The sequence below is a fragment of the Nerophis lumbriciformis genome, linkage group LG34 (genome assembly GCF_033978685.3).
Source record: "Nerophis lumbriciformis linkage group LG34, RoL_Nlum_v2.1, whole genome shotgun sequence".
In the NCBI taxonomy this organism is placed as follows: Eukaryota; Metazoa; Chordata; class Actinopteri; order Syngnathiformes; family Syngnathidae; genus Nerophis; species Nerophis lumbriciformis.
Window position 1 is genome coordinate 21695922 of NC_084581.2, and position 24482 is coordinate 21720403.

The following is a 24482-nucleotide window of genomic DNA, read 5'->3' on the forward strand; positions in this document are numbered from 1 at the left end:
CCGCGGCCCGGTGGTTGGGGACCACTGAGGTAAACAACCAACAGTATGTCAGAAAGCTAGCTAAAACGGTACACATATTCATAATATAGTATACATTTTAACTGACCTTTATTTTACTATTTTTGTCTTTTTTTAGGCGGCTAAAATACGCGGTGCTGCTGACCGCCGTCTAACATTACGTGTGATATATTGACTAACGTAACCCTGCTTAAAAAAAATCACTGAACAAAAAGTATGAATAAGGTAGTGAACTGCAACAGATTCCCGTGTTTGCAATAACGTTATAACGTTAGCAGTGAGTTTGCAGCCTCACTGATTTAACTACACAGCAAATAAAAGTCACGTTACTTAGCCAATAAACGTTATCTCACATTCAAAACTTACCGTTCTTTGTGCAACTTCAAATGCCGGACGAAGTTGGAAGTTGTTGCCTCTCCATCAGTAATTTTCGAACCGCATGTGTTGCATACTGCAAACCGTTTTGTGTTGACCACCTCGTAATTTTTATACCCAAACAAAATTATTTTAGGTATCATTTTTTGTTCACTGGCGTGTGGTTTGGACATGTCTTCTTCGTTGGTTGTCCTGCAATTTGATTGGATGAATGCTGTGTGATGAAAACAAAGTAGATCTAATTTAATTGGCTGTTGTACTGAGAGCACACCAGCTGACACACGCAACGCTGATAGACAAGTACACAATGAAAAATACGGAGCGCTCCCGAATAACTTTTTCATCTTTGGGTTTTGGGGAAAGTAGCAAGTCATGTCAAGTCATGTCAATTCAAAAGGCTCAAGTCCAAGTGAAGTCACAAGTCATTGATGTTAAAGTCTAAGTCGAGTTGCAAGTCTTTTTACATTTTGTCAAGTCGAGTCTAAAGTCATCAAATTCATGACTCGAGTCTGACTCGAGTCCAAGTCATGTGACTCGAGTCCACACCTCTGCCATTTAGTGGTCTGGCTTCATAACGACACTAACTGGCAACAATGTGAAGGATCAGCACTGCCATCTAGTGGTCTGGCCTCATAACGACACTAATAACTGGCAACAATGTGTAGAAAATAAGCTTTATTAAAATTGTAAAATATTTCACAGTAAGTATTTCAACAACCTCACACAAGATAAAACGACTTTATCAACATGTATTACACCATGTTGTTATCCTTATCAAACCTCCCAGGAGATGTCGTCTTGTTTAAGGCTGTTGCGGAACTTCTGGGTCTCCCTGAGAATTTGCAGGCTTTTTGGAGCACATTGCATGTCCTGCTGCTTATTCAGAACCGGAGGAGCGGTCGACGGCCTGATCCCTTTCGGCTTTTTAGCTGCGTTGTTGTTGTTGCACGAGTGCTGGGTGAGTGTGTGGACCTGTGGAGAGCAAAGAGGATGGAGATTTATTTTGATTTGTTACTTAATAGCATGTTTCTGATGGAATATGTTGCACTCAACGTTCCCTCTAAGGTGCGCACCTGCGCAATTGCTCACGCGTCCTCTGCGCACAGCAAATCTATGCCGCGCAAAAAATCAAATCCCACTCTAAACAAAATAAACAAATTGTTTGTTTTGTATGATTTTGCAATGCAACTGTGGGTAACAGGTGACGAAAGGCGGCCACAACAGATAGAACAATGTTTGTCAACACTTACATTATTGTAACGTCTGTGGAGAAACTTTAAGGAGGACAGGAATTCCATCGGTCCCTTTATTTAGCGAAATTGTTTGTCGGCCATAACCACACCAAAACAATGTGTAAAGATTTTTATCTAGCAAAACTGGAAGTTGTCTCCCGTACAAACCAAGCCAAAAGCAACTCTTTGTCATCTGTTATATCAACAGCAGCCGCTTGCTCTCTCTCTCACCTGCACCAACATATACACTATGGCAATTAGCCACTGGTGCGTTTATGGCCACACAAAAAGTTGGACAACTCCAACATCCATCCATCCATCCATCCATCCATCCATCCATCCATCTTCTTCCGCTTATCCGAGGTCGGGTCGCGGGGGCAGCAGCCTAAGCAGGGAAGCCCAGACTTCCCTCTCCCCAGCCACTTCGTCCAGCTCCTCCCGGGGGATCCCGAGGCGTTCCCAGGCCAGCCGGGAGACATAGTCTTCCCAACGTGTCCTGGGTCTTCCCCGTGGCCTCCTACCGGTCGGACATGCCCTAAACACCTCCTTAGGGAGGCGCTCAGGTGGCATCCTGACCAGATGACCGAACCACCTCATCTGGCTCCTCTCGATGCGGAGGAGCAGCGGCTTTACTTTGAGCTCCCCCCGGATGACAGAGCTTCTCACCCTATCTCTAAGGGAGAGCCCCGCCACCCGGCGGAGGAAACTCATTTCGGCCGCTTGTACCCGTGATCTTGTCCTTTCGGTCATAACCCAAAGCTCATGACCATAGGTGAGGATGGGAATGTAGATCGACCGGTAAATTGAGAGCTTTGCCTTCCGGCTCAGCTCCTTCTTCACCACAACGGATCGATACAGCGTCCGCATTACTGAAGACGCCGCACCGATCCGCCTGTCGATCTCACGATCCACTCTTCCCTCACTCGTGAACAAGACTCCGAGGTACTTGAACTCCTCCACTTGGGGCAAGATCTCCTCCCCAACCCGGAGATGGCACTCCACCCTTTTCCGGGCGAGAACCATGGACTCGGACTTGGAGGTGCTGATTCTCATCCCAGTCGCTTCACACTCAGCTGCGAACCGATCCAGTGAGAGCTGAAGATCCTGGCCAGATGAAGCCATCAGGACCAAATCATCTGCAAAAAGCAGAGACCTAATCCTGCAGCCACCAAACCGGATCCCCTCAACGCCTTGACTGCGCCTAGAAATTCTGTCCATAAAAGTTATGAACAGAATCGGTGACAAAGGGCAGCCTTGGCGGAGTCCAACCCTCACCGGAAACGTGTCCGACTTACTGCCGGCAATGCGAACCAAGCTCTGACACTGATCATACAGGGAGCGGACCGCCACAATCAGACAGTCCGAAACCCCATACTCTCTGAGCACTCCCCACAGGACTTCCCGAGGGACACGGTCGAATGCCTTCTCCAAGTCCACAAAGCACATGTAGACTGGTTGGGCAAACTCCCATGCACCCTCAAGGACCCTGCCGAGAGTATAGAGCTGGTCCACAGTTCCACGACCAGGACGAAAACCACACTGTTCCTCCTGAATCCGAGGTTCGACTATCCGGCGTAGCCTCCTCTCCAGTACACCTGAATAGACCTTACCGGGAAGGCTGAGGAGTGTGATCCCACGATAGTTGGAACACACCCTCCGGTTCCCCTTTTTAAAGAGAGTAAATTGTAAATTTCAGGTCGTTTTACTATGACTCCTCAATCAGTGTGCTTATTCTACTGTCATTTGTTAAGAATGTTATTTTTTGGATATTAATCATGAAATTATGTTACAGGACTACATAAATGCTAATAAAAATATTTATTATACGGACAGAAAGTTAATAAACACTTTATCTCATGCAACATGTGAATGTTTTAAATTAAATGTGATCTCTGAAAGGGGTACACAATCTTTCCAAAGCAGGACCCCCACCCAGGCATAAAATACTATAGTGCATAGCTGATTAAAAAACAAAACAATATCTAAGTGGGCCAAATCACATATATTAGAAAATAATCTCTTGAAATTGACTAGTCACTTGATTATAATAATAAGACATTTAAATTGTTATGTCAGGTTTGAGACAAATGTGCTGCTGGTCTGACCACAGTGTGCACGTCTGTATTCCACTGAATGCTCAGGGTGTTTGTGCGTTTGCTCACACACATGAAAAATTAGAGGGAACATTGAATGAGCACACCAACCATAAAAAATGGTAACATTTGTAAGTGACAATCTAGCCTTTATCCCGCTTATCCTCACCAGGGTCTCAGGTAAGCTGGAGCCTATCCTAGCTGACTTCGGGCAAGAGGTATGGTCCAAAAATATCCCACCTTTCCCTGGGTCCACAGATAAAATATCAAGTTTTGTAATCCACTACAACTTGATATCAATTTATTGTGTTTTAAAAATCTGATCAAACTCAATACCTAACTTTTCCCCCTTTTTTTTTTTTAGAATTTTCAAGTAAACCCTACGCCTTTATAAAGGGAATTGTTTCTAGAGCACTTGGCCCTTTTTGGATTTTTTTTCCTACACTGCTATTTTCCCCAAAATGTTTGTGTTCTTCGTTATTTCAATGTTGCAATTATATTATTTATGAGATATGATTCATTCATTCATCCATTTTCTATACGACTTATCTTCATTACCTGACTTTGGGAGAGGGGCAGGAATAATGAAATATCAGTATAATATATTTTTTCAATTTTTTTTTACTTACCTAATAATTTTATTAATAGGATATATTTGATGTTCTAATAACTAGGAGTGCTAAATTCACATCCAAATCGCGATTCCTATTGTCCCGATTCTAAATGAATTCAAGAATTTTTAAGAATTGAAAGATCAAAATGTAAAAAAACATTTTTAAGAATCAATTTCTAAAAATACATCCTTTAGGGCAGGAGTGTCAAACTAATTTTAGCTGAGGGGCCGCATGGAGGAAAATCTGTGCACATGCGGGCCAGACTATTAAAATCATGGCATTAAAACAAACAAACAAACAAAAGACAACTTCAGATTGTTTTCTTTGTCTTAATTTGGCCAAAAATAGAACAAACACATTCTGAAAATATTACAATAAAAATATAGAAAAAAATATTGGCAGCGGTAAAGTTTAAATCCATGAAGGAAAGAACAAAGTGAATGAATGTTTATAACTGAATTAATTTACATATGCATAACATTCGTTTTCTTTTGTATTTTTTTTTTAATGAATTAAGTAACGTTCATGACAACCTTTTTCCAAAACACAATATAGAATGTGAGATATAACAGGATAATGCATACATTTATCATTTGTTTTCAAAATGGTTACAAAAAAGTGGGACCCCAAAAATGTACTGTGGGACCCCATTTAGAAAATTCCTAGCACCAACACTGATGGAGTATTGGTGCGTGCAAAACAGCAGCAGGCGGCTGTGGCCTGCGGGCCGGTTCTAATACTAATCAAATACCATCCCGTGGGCCATAGATAATTCATTCGCGGGCCTGATGTGGCCCGTGGGCCTTGACTTTGACATGGCTGCTATAGGCCATCTCTGCGCATACTCGCTGCACGTATACGTCACAGATCAGCAGCTCGGAGGACATTTGTAACCTGTTTGGTAAAGCCCATCCATCCATCCATTTTCTACCGCTTATTCCCTTTTGGGGTCGCGGGGGGCGCTGGAGCCTATCTCAGCTACAATCGGGCGGAAGGCGGGGTACACCCTGGACAAGTCGCCACTTCATCGCAGGGCCAACACAGATAGACAGACAACATTCACACTCACATCCACACACTAGGGCCAATTTAGTGTTGCCAATCAACTTATCCCCAGGTGCATGTCTTTGGAGGTGGGAGGAAGCCGGAGTACCCGGAGGGAACCCACGCAGTCACGGGGAGAACATGCAAACTCCACACAGAAAGATTGAACCCAGGACTACTCAGGACCTTCGTATTGTGAGGCAGACGCACTAACCGCTCTTCCACTGTGCTGCCCTTGTTTGGTAAAGCGTTTAGTACAATTTGTATACCAAATAATATATTGCAGACAAGTCGAATCAAGAATCCATTTTAAATCAAATTGTAAGATTCACATCCTTAATAATTACATTAATTAATTTTATTGTTAACTTTCTCTGCTGACAGGCCGAGAAGAATCATGTTGTTCTGCTGCCTACATACAGACAGTTATTTATCTTGTGGTACACGTAATGCAACTGGAAAATCTTTATGAAATAAATCATAAAACAATTACCGTGTGACATTTTACATACCGTCTGCTGGTGTTTCCGTAGTTTGCTAATCTGCGCTCCCTTTTTGTCCATTCTGGCCACCAAACCTTCCAGTTCTCTCTGCAGGTCCTGCCTCTGCTCGTGATGCTGAGTGGCATCAATCTGATGCACCAGCTCCTGATGTTCACTGACGCACACACACATGAATCATGACTAAATCTGACAGACATGTTCCAATAGAATCCTGCCAACTCACAAGCCCATCTGGCCCAGCTCGTCCTGCAGGGCCAGAAGCAGGTCCGACAGCGAGCCCAGCGACTGATCTTGGTGTTCGATCTCTCTGTCGCCGCTGGGGGCGGAGACAGAAGTCGTGCGATTGTCCATTTGGAGGCTCTTCTTGGCTGCGCAGCCCGAGCGGTGCAGGGCGCCCACTCTATGACACAGTTGGGGCTGGTGGTGCTTCATCATGTGGAGGATACTTTGCACATTGGCGTGGACCGAGTGGCTCGGGCTTGTCGACTGGAAGGAAAATCCAAAATGATCGTTCACACTCAATGAATGAATAACGTGAGTGAGAAAGTGAGCACCTTACCGTTCCTGCCACAAAAGGGATTTTTTTATGCCTTGGCGATGTCCTCTCATTTAGTCGGGGGGGCTTCTGAGATACAAAACAACTTCTCAACAAAATCTTACATACATTACAAAAACAAATGAAGGTCATGTCAGACTTTTGAAAAATTACCACTGTGACTTTCTTTGCAGCCTTCTTGGGTTTCTTCTGCTGGGAAGCTAGTGAGGAAAATCGCATGTTGAGGTCCTGCTCTCTCTGCATCTGAGGATGCACAGTTTCAAGCGTTTTTTACTGACAGACTACGTCACAACACACATTTGTTTTAAAAACTTAAATACTAATGTTAGAGGCATATACAGTACAGGCCAAAAGTTTGGACACACGTTCTCATTCAATGGGTTTTCTTTATTTTCATGACTATTTACATTGTAGATTGTCACTGAAGGCATAGAAACTATGAATGAACGCATGTGGAGTTTTGTACTTAACAAAAAAAGGTGAAATCCCTGAAAACATGTTCTATATTCTAGTTTCTTCAAAATAGTTAGCATTTGCTCTGATTACTGCTTTGCACACTCTTGGCATTCTCTTGATGAGCTTCAAGAGGTCGTCACCTGAAATGGTTTTCACTTCACAGGTGTGCTTGAAGCTCATCGAGAGAATGCCAAGAGTGTGCAAAGCAGTAATCAGAGCAAAAGGTGGCTATTTTGAAGAAACTAGAATATTAAACATGTTTTCAGTTATTTCAACTTTTTTTGTTAAGTACATAACTCTACATGTGTTCATTCATAGTTTTGATGCCTTCAGTGACAATCTACAATGTAAATACCGGTAGTCATGAAAACGCATCGAATGAAGAGAAGGTGTGTCCAAACTTTTGGCCTGTACTGTATACATTCAAAAAAGAACAGTGGTCTATAGCCTCCCAATACATCAAAACAAACAATACAGTGCTTATAAATATGCTCATAAATAACAATAGTGAACTATTTTACATTGTAAAATAACAGTAGTGGCATGGTGCTTTCAAGTACATAAAACAAACAATATTCTTAATATGGTGGTAGCATGATGCTGTGTAATTTATAATAAAATAGGCCAATAAAAAGGCTAAAGCATTCTTCTAAAGACACTTTTTTGTGTTTTTATTCGTCAGTAGTATCAACATTTCAGCTTTTTCTCTTTAAATGATGTCTTTTCGCCGTTTATCTTATTTCTACAATGTGCCACGGGCCCATAACAAAATAGGTGTGTTAAGCCAATAGCCCACAGGCTACACTTTACCTTCCCGGTAAAATAAGTAAGGCAACGGTGTTCAAAGCGTTGGCAAATGACTAAAGCGTGTCTCTACGCTGTGTTTTCTCAGCACTTCTCGACGTGCTCAAGGTCGGGTTGCATGCTTCTTGCAGTTTTCTGCATGCTGTGGTAAAGCCCACTTCCTGGGCTTGTGGTGGCATATCTCCGCTCTCACTTGCGCTGCGAATACTTTCATGACCACTTTTATTCAGTTACCAAATGAATGCATGACGTAACATACACCTCTCTTTCACTTTTAAAAGAGGCTGTTTGCTACTTGCTCGCAGTTAAATTTTTCAAAGCAAAAAAAATAAAACCAAAACACCATTGGCTAGCTTAAGTTACCATTGGTGGTTTAACAGGACAGATTTGTGTTAAAACGATAAATATTTTTTTAAGTTTACTAAGTTTATGTAATAACATTTTTGACCAACCCGAATAAAATAATTGGTGTATAGGGCTGTCATCCACACGTGAACTCATACAATAAAGTCTAAGAGAAGCAACGAACAATTTGCAGTCATGTTGTTATGATAGAAAGAATATACATTCAATGCTAGCCAACGCTAACTATCCAAATCGCTATCATTAGCTAACAACGCCTAAAGCTAAAGCGTGGGATATTATGCCTAAAATACATTGGAAAGTTAGCGCCCCCTAGACATCTGTTTAAATGTTGCAAACCGCCTTTTTAATACATGCCTCTACTCGCTAAATATAGCGGCAAAGTACAAAACCCAAAACCAGTGAAGTTGGCACGTTGTGTGAATGCTAGATGAAAACAGAATACAATGATTTGCAAGTCCTTTTCAACTTATATTCAATTGAATAGACTGCAAAGACAAGATATTTAATGTTCGAACTGAGATTTTTTTTTTTTTTTTGCAAATAATCATTAACTTAGAATTTAATGGCAGCAACACATTGCAAAAAAGTTGTCACAGGGGCATTTTTACCACTGTGTTACATGGCCTTTCCTTTTAACAACACTCAGTAAACGTTTGGGAACTGAGGAGACCAATTTTTGAAGCTTTTCAGGTGGAATTCTTGCCCATTCTTGCTTGATGTACAGCTTAAGTTGTTCAACAGCTCCATTGTCGTATTTTATGCTTCATAATGCGCCACACATTTTCAATGGGACACAGGTCTGGACTACAGGCAGACAAGTCTAGTACCCGCACTCTTTTACTATGAAGCCATGCTCTCGTAACACGCTCTTGTAACATTTGTCAGATCTCATAAAAGTCTGTGCTATTTCGCTGCACAATAGAGCTGCAAGTTGAGCATTGCAGGACTGCAGGTGGCGGCACCTTTCAGCTGTCGTTCTGCATCCAGTGGAAATATGGGGTAAGTCATATTCTTTGAGAAGCCAGGCACCTATGAACTGTGTTGTGAATCAGAGATACACCACACTTTCATTAGCATTTTTTTTTTTTTTTTAAACAAGTGAGGGCAACCCGGAAGCACTAAATAGGCATTAGTTACAGGCTTACACAAATAAATCAAAAGGTGGAAAACAAGCTAGTTTTTAAAACAGGCGCTGACACAGCGGTCACAGGAAAAAGTGGTCTGTACTGAATGAAAAAAGCAGGTATTGATGTATTTGTATCAATCTGGTATTAAAGTATTGATACTTTTGACAAGCCCACAATATACAGGACTGTGACAATAGCAGCCCAACACACAGAGTAAGCAGATAATAGATCAATAATAATAAAGTATGAATACAAATGTATGTGTATTAATAAAGCTTCTCTGTACTGACCTGGCCTCTCTCCTGCACCACTTTGCGCTCGTGCTGCTCCTTGAGGAACTTTTGCTCCAGATCGGCCAGCTTCATCTGTCGAGATGATCACAACAAACATAATGAAATGAAATGAGTTTATTTCGGTCATATAATCAACCATTTTGTGTGATCAGTTTAACAGCACAGATTATACATATTAACAATCATACACATACACACACAAAAAGAAAAAGAATGACAGAAAAAGGTATAGGCTGAAGCCAAGGGTTATATTTGCCTATTCTATACAATTACTGAAAGTTAGATTGCCTGCAACATCAACGTTAAAAAAAAATCAATGGGATGAAAGTAATCGTTTCTATATTTTATAATTTTCCATTATTCCACCTTTCAAGGCTTTCTTAAACCTTAACAAAGAACTACATGTCTTCAACTCATCACTGAGCTTGTCCCACCATTTAATTCCTAAAACTGAAATACATTTGTATTTTATATCCATTCTTACTTTACATATTTCAAAAATCAATATCCCCCATAAATTATAGTTTTCTCCTCTTAATTTAAATAACCCAAGAATACAAGATGGAAGGCTGTTGTTCTTTACTCGAAACAACATTTCCATTGTTTTTAAAAACACAATATCTGAAAATTTTAACATAGAACTTATGAATAATGGATTGGTATGCTCATAGTAGCACGCTTTGTGTATTATTCTAATTACCCTTTTTTGAAGTTAAATTATTGGGTCTATGTTTGTTTTATAAACATGTCCCCAAACTTCAACACAATATGTTAAATATGGAAAAATAAAAGACTAATATAACATTTCTTATTCAGCATGTGTCTTACTTTATGAAGAGTAGCAATGGATTTGGATATATTTCCTTTTATATAATCAATCTGCGGTTTCCAACATAACTTATGATCAATTATTATTCCCAAGAACTTAGTTTCATATACTCTATCAATTTCCACTTAATTTATTATTTATTTTGCTTCACAATTTGTCCTTGCACCACTAAACACCAAAAAATGTTTCGTTTTCATATAATTTAATGATAACTTATTAATATCAAACCATTTTTTTAGCTGAAGCAACTCAACCTCTATTATCCTCAACACTTCCTTCAAGTCTTCTCCTGAACAATATACACTTGTATCATCTGCAAACATAAGCTAATGAATAAGGACTAAAAAGCGACGTAAGTAGACTTACGTCCGACATGTTTTGAGTTTTGCTCAATTTGAGACACTCGGATTCCAGTTTCTCTAGCTTCTCCCGCTGAATTTGGTCGCCTGAGCCGCTCAGACGTTCTTGTTGCTGCTGCTGCTGCTGCTGCTGTTGTTGTTTGTGGTGGTGGTGTTGTTGTTGTTGTTGCTGATGGGAAGCCAAAGAGAAGAAAACATCACTGGATACTTCTTTAGGAACACTTTGAAGGCAAGGTTTTTTTTGTTACACTGTTTTGTGCACTGTTTTTCATGTCAAAATTGTGATATTTTATGGTGCTAAACTGTGTGGTTTGTTTTTGAATGACAATAAAGCTTAATGTGTTAAGCAAGCCATCAAAACAAAGCATTGTTATATTTGTATGACAGCTATTGAATTTTGGATTGTGCACGTTTAAAACAATATGCTTGGATACAAGACAGTTCTTTCTACCTCATTCTCCACGGCTGGAGTGTCCTTCCTCGCATTATCCACCATCCTCAATATGTGGTCCACCTGCTTCTGGAGCGCCTTACAGCCAAATTCTGCAGACTGCAGCTTGGAGTCCATCTCTTTAATTGACACCATAATATCAGCATCAATTTTGGGGAGGACGGGGTACGACTGATCGTTTAATTACCACGCCTGTTGGCACAATCTTGGCCAGCTGAAGCTTGGATGTTGTACGATGTTGCCGCCACAGGCTGATGCTTCTCAGCATCCTGCAAGAATTGCGGTTGGTTCTTCTCCGCTTGCGCCCGTTCCTTTTCACGGCGCCTGATTTTCTCCTGAAGGGTCCTCAGTGCACTCTCGACAGCTGGAGTGAGCAAGAAGGGAGATAAATGTCTGGTAATACATTTTAAAGTGGGAAAAAACTACTTGCATCCCATCATACCCTTTCTGTCAGTATTCAATTTGCTTTGTGAATGTGCAGGACTGTCCATCGGTAGCCCTGCACCTTTGGAGTAGAGCTCGGGTTCTCTGGGAATTGGTAGGCCCTTTTCTGGAGGCTGGTAATAGCTCCCAATGTAACTGTTTTTGGAGGGTGAATCTAAAAGCTTAAAAAGAGAAGGGTACATTGCGATTGTAACTACAAATGACATTCATTTAGACGAGTGTTCAATAATTGTGTATTTATTGGATATACAATTGTGTACTTCTGTTTGTGGGTGATCCATTAAACGCCAATGGCTAAAAGTAGGAAATATCGAATTTAGATAGGTACATTTTTGTATGTAACGAAACAGAACTTACAGAGCAGAACAAAACAAGATGAAACATACAAATATAAACTAAAACAGACACAAAACGTAATGCAGCAAGTAGGACTTTAAAGCAGCGGTCTGGTGGTAGCAGCTGGAATGAGGAGGGCAGTGGGTGTGTGGCTTAATCCCAATTCCGAGTGCCCTTTTCCTATTTAGAAATTGGAAGTGTCCAAATTCCCAGTCGTCCTAAATGCAACAATACCCAGGAAGTTAATGTATTTGAGTTAGCCTGAAAGATAATTGAAGCAAAACCCAGAGCTAACAGCTAGCAACACTCCTAACCAAACGGCTAACACTTGAAACGTTACCTGGTCGTGGTAAAACTCCATTCTGCAGCAATACGAGTTGTTTATTTGTTGCTCTTGAGCGGTCCCAATCGACATTGACCTCTTTTTTATTGAATCCACAAATGTCCAAGCGGTCCAACAGAAGTGTCCGGCCGGTTTAAATTTCCCTCTCTTTTTGAGACTCTGAATTCTAGTTCCGCCTGCACGCTGGTTCCGCCCTCGCCGATACTTTGTGTGTGCGGTGGATTACAGTACTCTCTTTAAAGGATGTCACGTCACTGTCTCGTAAATATTCCTTCATTGAAACGCTGACGTCACCTCACTAATGTCTCTTGGCAAATTATTGTATTGTGGATTGACAAGTCAAACGTTGGACCCTGATCCGTGACTGAAAATCGATGCCTTGCAATTTGATTTAACAAAAAAACGTACAATTTTACGTATTTTTCTAAATAATTCAATCCCCAAAGCGTTTATAGTGCATAAGGCCCATGGTCAGCACTGTATTTATATGTATCAAAGGGATATAAAAGTATAATGGGAACATTTTATTTGTGTCAGCACATCATAATAATAGTCGAACTTAATTCCCATGTTGTCATCATTATTGTTCTTTCAGCGTGACGTTTGGCAGCTCACATAAATAGCAATGATGTTATTTCAACAAAACAACCCGGAGGGAGAGGGGGGTGCACAAAACCTCCCCCTTTCTCTCCTGTATTTTTCCTCTTATTTTTAATAAACAAGACTCGGAGGGGCGTGGTGCATGATGGGATTGTAGTCCACAATATGCCATTTTCATGGCATACAAGCGTCAGGCCACATTTTAGGACTCAACTCCCCACAAAGCACTCCCCCAAACACATGGTACCAGCCCATTATCCAATCACCTATCAGATTCTCTATTGACCCGCCCTTAAATGCAAACCTACTCATCTTATTGGCAGATTACTGCTATCAATCATCTGTTTACCATGTATTTGCAGCCTCTTTCTGATATTACCGTGAGCGAAGGGAGCTGGTCACTGTGGTCTGTGGAAAAGTGTCCAGTTGCTGAGACGAGCACCGAAGAATGTGAATAAAGTAAGTATTCTTTTCACGTTTTCTGTCTCACTTTGAAAGCTTAAAACGTCTTGACAGCGCTACTGCTTTACTTGTACTGTGGCAAGGAAGGGGATTGAATGGAGCTGAGTGACAAGCGTCCTGTTAGTGCACGTTTAAAATAACAATTTTAGCCTTTCAACTTAAAATGTGTTAGGGCGACAAGTGATAGTAACGTTTTATATTATGTGGGAGATCATTGTCATTAAAAACAAATGCTTATTTACTTGTAATGTAGCGGCAGGCAAGTATCAAGATGGTGCAGAAAGACTGATAAACAACATCTCGCATGATGCTGGTTACAATCCCTCGCAAGTAGCGTTTATGCCTGCATCCAATTTGTTCAAGGTTGAAATTATATAGTCAAGAGATGTCTTTTGGATACATTCAAGTGCTAATAAATTACACTCCCAAGGTTTTCCATTCTAAAAACTGGAAGACAAAATTGGTGGAGGCTATTTTATTTGGTCATCAATTGTGACCAAATATCTAATATAGTCAAGTCATGAATAAACTAAGACAGAAGTGATATTCTCATGTCATTGAAAGATCCTCCAGGAGCTCTCTGCTGTTTTTAAGGACACAAAAATGCTACTCAAAGATCCACCAAATGACATGATTGCTATTGTTTTTTAAGGACATACCTGCATAAAATAGCAGTCAAAGATGCTCTAGTTGACAGGAGCCCTGTTATTTTTAAGGTCAACAGGACTGCAAATATTTTCTATGACTGTTTTCATTGAATTACTTCAAAAATGCTTGTCAAAGATCAACCCTATGACAGGAGTGCTCTGCTCTGTTTAAGGATTGACCCAGAAATGCTAGTCAAATATCCTCTATAACACACTTGTCAAACTCAAGGCCAGATCTGGTCAACACGTCATTTTATGTGGACTGCCATGTCATTTAATGCTGCACGCCTCGCCATTGTATTGCACGCCATTTGATGTGGCCAGCTACGTCGTTTAAAGTGGCAACCCACGTCATTTAACGTATTTGTTTTTTTTTAGTTTTGCCAGGAAAGTGTACTGCATGCATAGTACCCATATGTTCTAAACATTTTGTGGGGGGTTATCAAAAATAAATACGTACAGTACATATTCGCTTGTCACCTTAACTTATGATTTCAAATCAAGTTATCCGTCAATCTGTTAAAAAAACATATAATAATCAAAAACAATTGCCTCTGCAAATTATTTAACGAGGTTATCATTTATCATATATGTATGTGTATGTATGTATGTGTGTGTATATATACAGTATGTATGTGTGTGTAGATTTTTACATATTTATATATATGTGTGCGTGTGTGTATATATATTAGGGATGTCCGCCGATATTTGCAAAAAAATGCGTATCGGCAAGGCATGGGAAAATGCCGATCCAGATCCAGTTAAAAAAACAACAACTCCGCTTCGTGTTTTCCAACGCACCTATTTAAATAGTACATTCCACTTTTCTGCTGCTCCCTAATTTACGTTCCACATTTTCCAGCACACCTTCAACACATCCACAGGTCTGTGGATTCTCACGCAGTTGCTTTTAGCTGCTGGCATTACACGACAGGCTCTTCTCACTCTTTTCTGTGTCTCCCTCTCACAGACAGCAAGTGCACCTTCTTACACACGTCACATACGTCACATACTGTCACGTCATACGTCACATACGTATACGTCCTCCCCGAGCAGAGAGGTAGCAGCATGGCTAACGTTAGCTGTGATGCTAGCGCAGCCGTGTGACCAACGTTCTCTCTAAGGTGCGCGCTTGTGCAATTGCGCACTGTTTAAACGTCCTCTGCGCATAGCAATTATATGCCACGCACAAAATCAAATAAAAAAATAAGCGCATAGCAATTTTCGACACACGGACACGACAGAGAAAACAGTTTTCGTCATCATTGTTCAAATATTGTGACGTCTGTCGAGACGCTTATCTCCGTTCGGTGCCACACGCCCACACCATCAAAATGCCGAGGCAAAAATGTCCAGATCAACACCGTATGAAAAAATTAGTGATTTTTTTAGTTGTGATTTCCTTCTCTGCATGAAAGTTTAAAAGTAGCATATATTAATGCAGTATGAAGAAGAATGTTTTAATGTAGACATGCAAGCCTTGAAAGAAAATGTTGAAAATCAAGACTACATTTCCTGCAAATGGATGCATTTCTACCCTATATTTTAACTTTAGATTTATTCTCATATCAAACTCTTTTGGCTGTCTTTTTGACACTTACATCCGGCGCCCCCCTCCACACCCTGGATTATAAATAATGTAAATAATTCAATGTGATTATCTTGTGTGATGACTGTATTATGATGATAGTATATATCTGATAGAATATATCTGTATCATGAATCAATTTAAGTGGACCCCGACTTAAACAAGTTGAAAAACTTATTCGGGTGTTACCATTTAGTGGTCAATTTTACGGAATATGTACTTCACTGTGCAACCTACTAATAAAAGTCTCAATCAATCAATCAAAACACACAGAATCATCATACTGCTGTGATTATATGCATCAAGTGTTCATTCAAGGCTAAGGCAAAATATTGAGATATATATCGTGTATCGCAATATGGCCTTAAAATATCGCAATATTAAAAAAAGGCCATATCGCCCAGCCCTAGTTTCAATGATGCCATTTCTGTTTGTCATGTATAATTTTGTCTATTTTGTGTTTATCCTTGAATAAACAGGTCAGTTTCTTGTTACCAACCATTGTGTATTATTCAAACTCACCTAATTCAGCTGGCTAGTTGTTATCAAGAGTACTAAAACCCTTTTCAACATGATTTTGACAACTAAGTAGGCTAAATAACTTTAAATTTTAATACATGCTCGGATAGACCAGTATCGGTCAGTATCGGTATCGGTCAGTATCGGTATCGAATTGGAAGTGCAAAAACTATCGGTATCGGATCGGAAGTGCAAAAACCTGAATCGGGACATCCCTAATATATATATATATATATATATATATATATATGTATGTGTAAGTTTATATATATAGTGTGTGTGTATACACACATACACTTATGTATGTATGTATGTATATATATATATGTATGTATGTATATATATATATATATATATATATATAATGTATGTATATATGTGTATATATATATATATATATATATATATATATATATATACATACATACATAATATACTGTATATTATTTGTATATGTGTGTATATGTACGTGTGTGTATAGGCTTTCATAACTGCGATGTGGCCTTTAATGATAGTCCAAGATCCTCAATGAGAAGAGCATTTTAAGGACCTATTGAAATAAATACAAATATCTTCTATATTTGAGTAGCAATACTGTAAGTTATGTGGAGCCATTGTAGGCTTTGTTATTCATTGCAATAATAATACTTTTCCATCTATGCTAATAAATGTGCAATTTAAATGGTCACTTTTTTCTCTTGTGCTAATGTTTACCTAGTTTCCTTGTACATCAACAACACAACATCATATCAGAAGATGGACGCGCAGGACCAGGAGTCTCTGACCAGGTGGGACAGGCTGGGCAGCCGTGACACTAGCTCCAGGATGGCCGCCATGGAGCACATTCGCCAGGAGGTAATGAGGAAAGTGGAAGCTATCGGACCTATAGCACCATGTTCGCCATCACCTGCACCGTCTGGGTGCCCCGCTGGCAGCGACCTGAACGTCACCCTGGCTCACCTGCTCATGCTCACCAAACGTTGTCCTTTTGACGATGTAAAGGAGAGATGCCTTCGACTCTTACAGGCTGTACAGGTAGGCGTTTACCTATTCATTACAATAAGATCCTTATTTTGACAACACACTTTTCTTGTAGTGCTTCAAGTATTGATCTGTTGCCATCTGCCTCCTCCTCATAAGCATTGAGTCAAGTGGATTATCATCAATGTCAGTATTAGTGTGAACTCCGTAACACTTGAACATGTCAATAGATGACTTGTGCCTCTCCCCTGTGCTCCTTATCCACTCTTTTCCTCAGGCAAAACCAGGTCCTTTCTAGTACCTGGTCAGCAGAGGTTCCAAGCGTGCTAAACTGATTCAATACAATCGCTTTTGGAGTGGGATGTAATTTTTTAATTGGTCTTTGTATTGCCGTTTTATGTGCCTGTAGCTTTAATGCTGATTAGCTGTCTGTACAGAGTGTTTCCCCAAGAAAATCCTCTTTTTACATATAGTGTGTTACTCTCCAATGCAACCGATGCCTTAAATCACATACAGAAACTTAACCTATAAAAGTGGGACAGGAGGACACAGATGATGGCAATTGATTGATTGATTGATTGAGACTCTTATTAGTAGGTTGCACAGTGAAGTACATATTCCGTACAATTGACCACTAAATGGTAACACCCGAATAAGTTTTTCAACTTGTTTAAGTCGGGGTCCACTTAAATTGATTCATACTACAACACTAGCATAGCTGCTTGAGCTAACCTTAAACAGTTTAATAGAAAAAAATAATGTGAGTTGTAGGCCTGCAACAATCAACAAATCAATTAATTTGATTAGAAAAATGCTTTGATTTATATTTTATAGTTTCTTTAATTTGTTGTTTAATGAGTGTAACTAATAAAACATGATAAAATGCGCTGGTATGTGGGTGCCGTGATCTGTGTAGCTTTCAAATTTTGTTTTCATTAATGCACACATGATAAAAGTGCATTTTCAATGTTGATGATGTGCATTTATTAGAAAAAAGAATGAAGATTATGATGAGCAGAAATGTCTTTATTTCAACTATTTTCTCTAAAATACACAATAAGCCTATAAAGTGTCTTTTATCCAGTGCTTCTCAAATATTTTCTATTACGCCCCTCCCCCTAGGAAGAAGAAAATATTTCGCCCCACTCTCCACCATGACTACAAATAGTATATTTTGCCGATAAACTTGTTATAACTATACCTCTGCACCAGTCTTTCCTTGTCTCCCACCGTGGGGTACACTGAAGCCAAGTGCTACATACGCTCATCATATTCTGGTACAGCAAAAAAAAAGGCATGTTCTCTGAGGTCTTAGTGCCCCCCCAGGGGGACTCGCCCCACTATTTGAGAAAGACTGCATTAATCGATGAATTGAATCAATAGATTACTAAAATAAAAAAAATAACAGGTTAGCCTAATAGGTTATGTAAAAAACAAAAAAATGATCAAACTTGCAGCTCCCACGTTGGTAGCTGACTGGCCAGTAGTTGGCAGAGCTCTCTGGTGCAAGCATGAAGAATAAGGTTCAAACTTAAAAACCAATCATTTTCTCTCAAAAGTTGAGCAAACAGACGATTGGAGAGATTTTAGTCCTTGTTGCTCATAAACAGGCTCTAGAGATACACATTACTGTTAGGACATCATTAAAAAGTCACTATTGCACAACACATGACTTTTTAAGTGCTACGACTATTAATAAATGATAAATGGGTTGTACTTGTATAGCGCTTTTCTACCTTCAAGGTACTCAAAGCGCTTTGACACTACTTCCACATTTACCCATTCACACACACATTCACACACTGATGGAGGGAGCTGTCATGCAAGGCGCTAACCAGCACCCATCAGGAGCAAGGGTGAAGTGTCTTGCTCAGGACACAACGGACATGACGAGGTTGGTACTAGGTTGGGATTGAACCAGGGACCCTCGGGTCGCGCACGGCCATTCTCCCACTGCGCCACGCCGTTTATTATTATACAAAACTTTTTCCATAACGAGCATTTACGAGGTGATTTGGTGGATGTTTAACTTTGCTGGAAGCCGAGTGCAGTTGGTTTGTTCATTTCGTCGTCATCTTAAAAAAATGAGTCTCAATACCTACGGTATTTGTTCTACAAAACCCAAAACCAGTGAAGTTGGCACATTGTGTAAATCGTAAATAAAAACAGAATACAATGATTTGCAAATCTTTTTCAACTTGTATTCAAATGAATAGACTGCAAAGACAAGATGTTTATTGTTTGAAATGAGAAACATATTTTTTTTGCAAATAACCATTAACTTAGAATTTAATGGCAGTAACACATTGCAAAAAAGTTGTGACAGGGGCAATTTTACCACTGTGTTACATGGTCTTTCCTTTTAACAACATTCAGTAAACGTACAGCTTAAGTTGTTCCAACAGTCCGGGGTGTCCGTTGTGGTATTTTACGCTTCATAATGCGGCACACATTTTCAATGGGAGACAGGTCTGGACTACAGGCAAGCCAGCCCACACTCTTTTACTATGAAGCCATGCTGTTGTAACACGTCACTCGGCATTGTCTTGCTGAAATAGGCAGGGGCGTCCATGATAAAATTTGTTTGGATGGCAACATATGTTGCTCCAAAACCTGTATGTACCTTTCGGCATTAATGGTGCTTTCACAGATGTGTAAGTTACCCATGTCTTGGGCACTAATACACCCCCATACCATCACAGATGCTGGCTTTTGAACTTTTCGTCTATAACAGTCCGGACAGTTATTTTCCTCTTTGGTCTGAAAGACACGACGTCCACAGTTTCCAAAAACAATTTTAAATGTGGACTCGTCAGACCACAGAACACTTTTCCACTTTACATCAGTCCATCTTAGATGAGCTCGGGCCCAGCGAAGCCGGCGGCGTTTCTGGGTGTTGTTGATAAATGGCTTTGGCTTTGCATAGTAGAGTTTAACTTACCGAAGGTGGTTTTCTGAAGTGTTCCTGAGCCCATGTTGTGATATCCTTTACATACCGATGCAGTACCGCTTGAGGAATCGAAGGTCACAGGCATTGAATGTTGGTTTTCGGCCTTGCCGCTTACGTGCAGTGATTTCTCTAGATTCTCTGAACCTTTTGATGATATTACGGACCGTAGATGGTGAAATTCCTAAATTCTTTGCAATAGCTCGTTGAGAAATGTTGTTCTTACAGTGTTCGGCAATTTGCTCACGCATTTGTTCACAAAGCGGTGACCCTCGCCCCATCCTTGTTTGTGAATAACTGAGCATTTCATGGAAACTGCTTTTACACCCAATCATGGGACCCACCTGTTCCGAATTAGCCTGTTCACCTGTGGGATGTTCCAAATAAGTGTTTGATGAGCATTCCTCAACTTTCTCAGTCTGTTTTGCCACTTGTGCCAGCTTTTTTGAAACATGTTGCAGGCATCAAATTCCAAATGAGCTAATATTTGCAAAAAGCAACACAGTTTTCCCGTTCGAAAGTTAAGTATCTTGTCTTTGCAGTCTATTCAACTGAATATAAGTTGAAAAGGATTTTCAAATCATTGTATTCTGTTTTTATTTACTATTTACACAATGTGCCAACTTCACTGGTTTAGGGTTTTCTATAAGATGCATGGATAATATTATTAGTTGTAACCTGTTCAACCTTCTAAGTACACAATGCACCCGGTGATGCCCTGATGTGTTGTTGTTGCGACACTACAAACAGTTTGATGCTGGTATTAATTCTGTTTTTTTGCGGAAGTGCTTTTGGAAGGTGGAGGATCGGGGCAGAGAGGCAGTGAGAGATGAAAGAGGTAGAAAGCTGCTTTGCTGGGTTTTAGCCGTGCACCATAGCACACACCGTCTGGTATTTTTGAATTATGCTAAGCTGCATTTGCTCAGGGCTTGCCAGAGGCTGCTTTTATGATGTTGCATTTCATGGCGATACGGTTGAACCCCTCCTATCTCTCCACACACGCACCTTTTTCACTATTGTCAGAAATAGAAGGGGGACTTTTAGGGAGGATGGATGGAGGTTTTCTTTGGCTTAGATTTTTAATTCATTCAGATTTTCTGAAGACAAAACCTCACACACAGCACTGCGATGCCTCTTACTTTGTAACAAGTATTTTGATAGATCTGTTAAAGGGGTACTTTGCTCCTGTCATATAGACGATCTTTGGCTTGCATTCATTTCAATAGGTCCCTAAAAACAGCAGAGTGCTCATGTCGTATATAACAATGTAATAATAATATAATAGTATATATTGTATATATTAGGGGTGTAACAGTACATAAAAATTCCGGTTCGGTACGTACCTCGGTTTAGAGGTCACTGTTCGGTTCATTTTCGGTACAGTAAGAAAACAACAGAATATACATTTTTTGGTTATTTATTTACCAAATTTGTAAACAATGGCTTTATCCTTTTAACATTGGGAACACTATAATAATTCTGCCCAAAAATAGAAATAGCTGTGTGTGTGTGATGGATGTGAACCACCACTAGGCTGATCAGTGCAACAGCAGACAGTCATGAATGCTAAGGTTAATAACATGCATATACACACAGGGTCCATTGCCAGGGTTAATGTGGTCAAAATATATCAAATAAAAACTAAATAAGATAAGGCTCAGAATGGTTTCTTAACAAAACCTTTCTACATATAAAGTGCTTTTTTTGATTGATTGATTGAGACTTTTATTAGTAGATTGCACAGTACAGTACATATTCCGTACAATTGACCACTAAATGGTAACACCCGAATACGTTTTTCAACTTGTTTAAGTCGGTCCACGTTAATCAACATTAAACTGCCCAAGTTGTTGCTCGGATTAAATAAAATGACAAAACTTTTCTTCTACATATAAAAGTGCAACATTAAACAGTTTCAAGTCAACTCAGCCTCAGATTGACTTTTCTCCCCCCCCCCCAGCTTTTAACCCTGGTGACTTTCACTCAATCTTCATTTTTTTTGCCAGAAAAATCAGTTTATCCACATTGTGGAGGTAGCAGGTATGGCGAGGTAGTGCCTGGCTAACTTGGCAGTAAGAGGATATATGGGCTCATTGTTCTTCCACCGTAGAAGTGGGTCAAAATCTAGTTTTTAATGCAATATGGTCTTAAATCTGCTGCTATAAAAACATTTGTTATTGCTTTAGCCCTGCCTGACTCGCCGAGGAGAGGCTGCTTGAATGCGGTGGGAGCTGTTTGTTCGTCTTTATCTTCGTTGAAGCATTGTTCACTTGGGGGTGGTGCCGCGTCAAAATAGGTTAGCATGTTTGACGTGTTGGCAAAAGCATACCCTACTGCTGCTGAACAATGTCGGCCAACCGCTTTTGCTTTGTCCGCCACTCGTCGTCCATTGTTGTATCGCACCGCGAAGCCGAAATGTTCCCAAACGGGAGATCTTAACGAGGCAGGAGGGTCTTCCAGCTCTGTCTTTTACATGTTGTCGTAGCCCGGTCGCTGCTAGCGTGCCGTGTGTTGTGCCTCGGTGTGCATTGTTTACACAACGTGCGGTACGCTACTTAATATGTCCGTGTGGAAACTCGTTCGGTACACCTCCGAACCGAACCGAAACCCCCGTACCGAAACGGTTCAATACAAATACACGTACCGGTACACCCTTAGTATATATAATATGTAAATATTACATATATTATATTTTATATTGCTAATATATATACGGCTTCCTCCCACTTCCAAAGACATGCACCTGGGGATAAGTTGATTGGCAACACTAAATTGGCCCTAGTGTGTGGATGTGAGTGTGAATGTTGTCTGTCTATCTGTGTTGGCCCTGCGATGAGGTGGCGACTTGTCCAGGGTGTACCCCGCCTTCCGCCCGATTGTAGCTGAGATAGGCTCCAGCGCCCCCCGCGACCCCAAAGGGAATAAGCGGTAGAAAATGGATGGATTGATTGCTACTATGATACATTTTTAGTCTACTTTATACCTGAATTATCCTTTGTAACTGAGCTACTGTGTGGAACAATTTCTTGTGGATCAATAAAGTTTGTCTAAATCTAAGTCTATTTACTGTAGAGGCTCTTTGACTAATTGCGTTTTTTCAGTCGATCCTTAAAAACATCAGAGCGCTCCGTCATATGAAAGATTTTTGACATGCGTTTTTCCAAGTAGGTTTTCAAAAATGATAGTCCTTCTGTCACATAAAAAATCTAACATTTATGCAGTAGGTTTTTAAAAACAGCACTGGGCTCTTTTACATATAGAGGATATTTGATTAGTGTTTGTCAGTAGATCCTTAAAAATAGCAGAATCCTCCTGTCACATAAAACATCTTTAAGTAATATTTCTGCAGCAGGTCCCTAAAATCATCAACGGGCTCCAGTCATAAAGTGGATCTTTGACTTGCATTTTTGCAGCAGGTTCCTAAAAACAACAGTGGGCTCTTTAACGCACTTTGTAAACGATCAATGAGTCCATACAAAGCTAAGTGCCGGAGATTCAAGAATTACACGGCTGACTTACCCGTGTAAAAATTTGTCCGAGGAAGGGGATCTTAAACGCTGATTTAGTGTGGCTGAAACGGGGCTTAGGCTAAATAATTATTCGTTTAACGGGTTAAACGTCTTAGTGTATGTAGACATGGCCTTTCAACTAATGATTTTGCAGTAGCCCTTAAAAACAGCAGCGTGATGTTGTCATATAAAGGATATTTGACTTGCAATTTTTATTATATAGATAGATCCTTAGGACACATAGTAGTCCCAGTGTACCTTGTTACTGCAGCTATGGCACTGTAAAAGCTGTTACAAGTGATGTTTGTGGTGCTGTGTTGCCCCAACATTGCTGTGTCTTTTGGGTTAAGGGTTATAAGGTCAGGGCTTAAAATAGGGTTCTGTGTGCACAGGGAGGGGTCAGATTCCCATAGGCTGTTCGTGTGTGTGGGTGACTCGCAGGGTGAACACACTCAGGTCAAAAAAATGACGTATGCATGCATTTCTGCAAGTTTTGTCAAACGGGGTCACAGTGTCATAGAACAAATGAGCAAATGAACAGCGGGATTAATAGTGGGCATGGAAAACACACACACACACACACACACACACACACACACACACAGAAATGAATAGAGACAATAGCTGGGATTTGTGTGAGTCTATGATGGGGGCAAACAGACTCCATCACCCGGTCACCATATTCCCTGGCTGGATGAAAGGAATACAGTCTTGGGCTACTTGACAGGGACAGAGAGAGGGTCCTTTGTGTTATGTAACTGCGCCATTGTGTTAGTCCTTTTGCGCTAACTTAATTTAGCTTTCAAATGGCTTATTTTGTATCTGGAGACTTGCAAATGCAGCATTCACAGCACTTCTAACAACCTACTTTTATGAGTGCTAAAGCTCAGAATGTATCCTGACGTAAGCACACCTCGTTAGTTCTCATTTTGTACAATAAAGTCATGTGTTTATTGTTTTGCTCTTTAATTACACAAACACAATCT

The 24482-nt window shown here is 40.2% G+C and overlaps 2 protein-coding genes across 2 annotated transcripts in view; one reads left to right on the plus strand and one right to left on the minus strand.

Annotated features, from left to right (window-relative positions):
* Positions 1 to 1053: 1053 nt before the first annotated feature.
* cep57l1 (centrosomal protein 57, like 1) lies at positions 1054 to 12473 on the minus strand. Its single transcript, XM_061929723.2, has 11 exons — positions 12241 to 12473; positions 11563 to 11725; positions 11308 to 11484; positions 11121 to 11239; positions 10677 to 10838; positions 9479 to 9553; positions 6589 to 6678; positions 6439 to 6504; positions 6103 to 6365; positions 5889 to 6033; positions 1054 to 1365 (listed from the first exon to the last, which is right to left on the minus strand). The coding sequence occupies exons 1-11, from the start codon at positions 12313 to 12315 to the stop codon at positions 1168 to 1170; spliced, it is 1533 nt and encodes a 510-aa protein (XP_061785707.2). The 5' UTR covers positions 12316 to 12473; the 3' UTR covers positions 1054 to 1167.
* Positions 12474 to 13177: 704 nt separating this feature from the next.
* Positions 13178 to 24482, plus strand: part of sesn1 (sestrin 1) — a 143800-nt gene continuing 132495 nt past the window's right edge. Inside the window, exons 1-2 of the mRNA XM_061929746.2 lie at positions 13178 to 13302; positions 16778 to 17094. Of these exons, the coding sequence (XP_061785730.1) occupies positions 16816 to 17094 (279 nt within the window). The 5' untranslated portion in view covers positions 13178 to 13302; positions 16778 to 16815. The remainder of the gene's footprint in view (positions 13303 to 16777; positions 17095 to 24482) is intronic.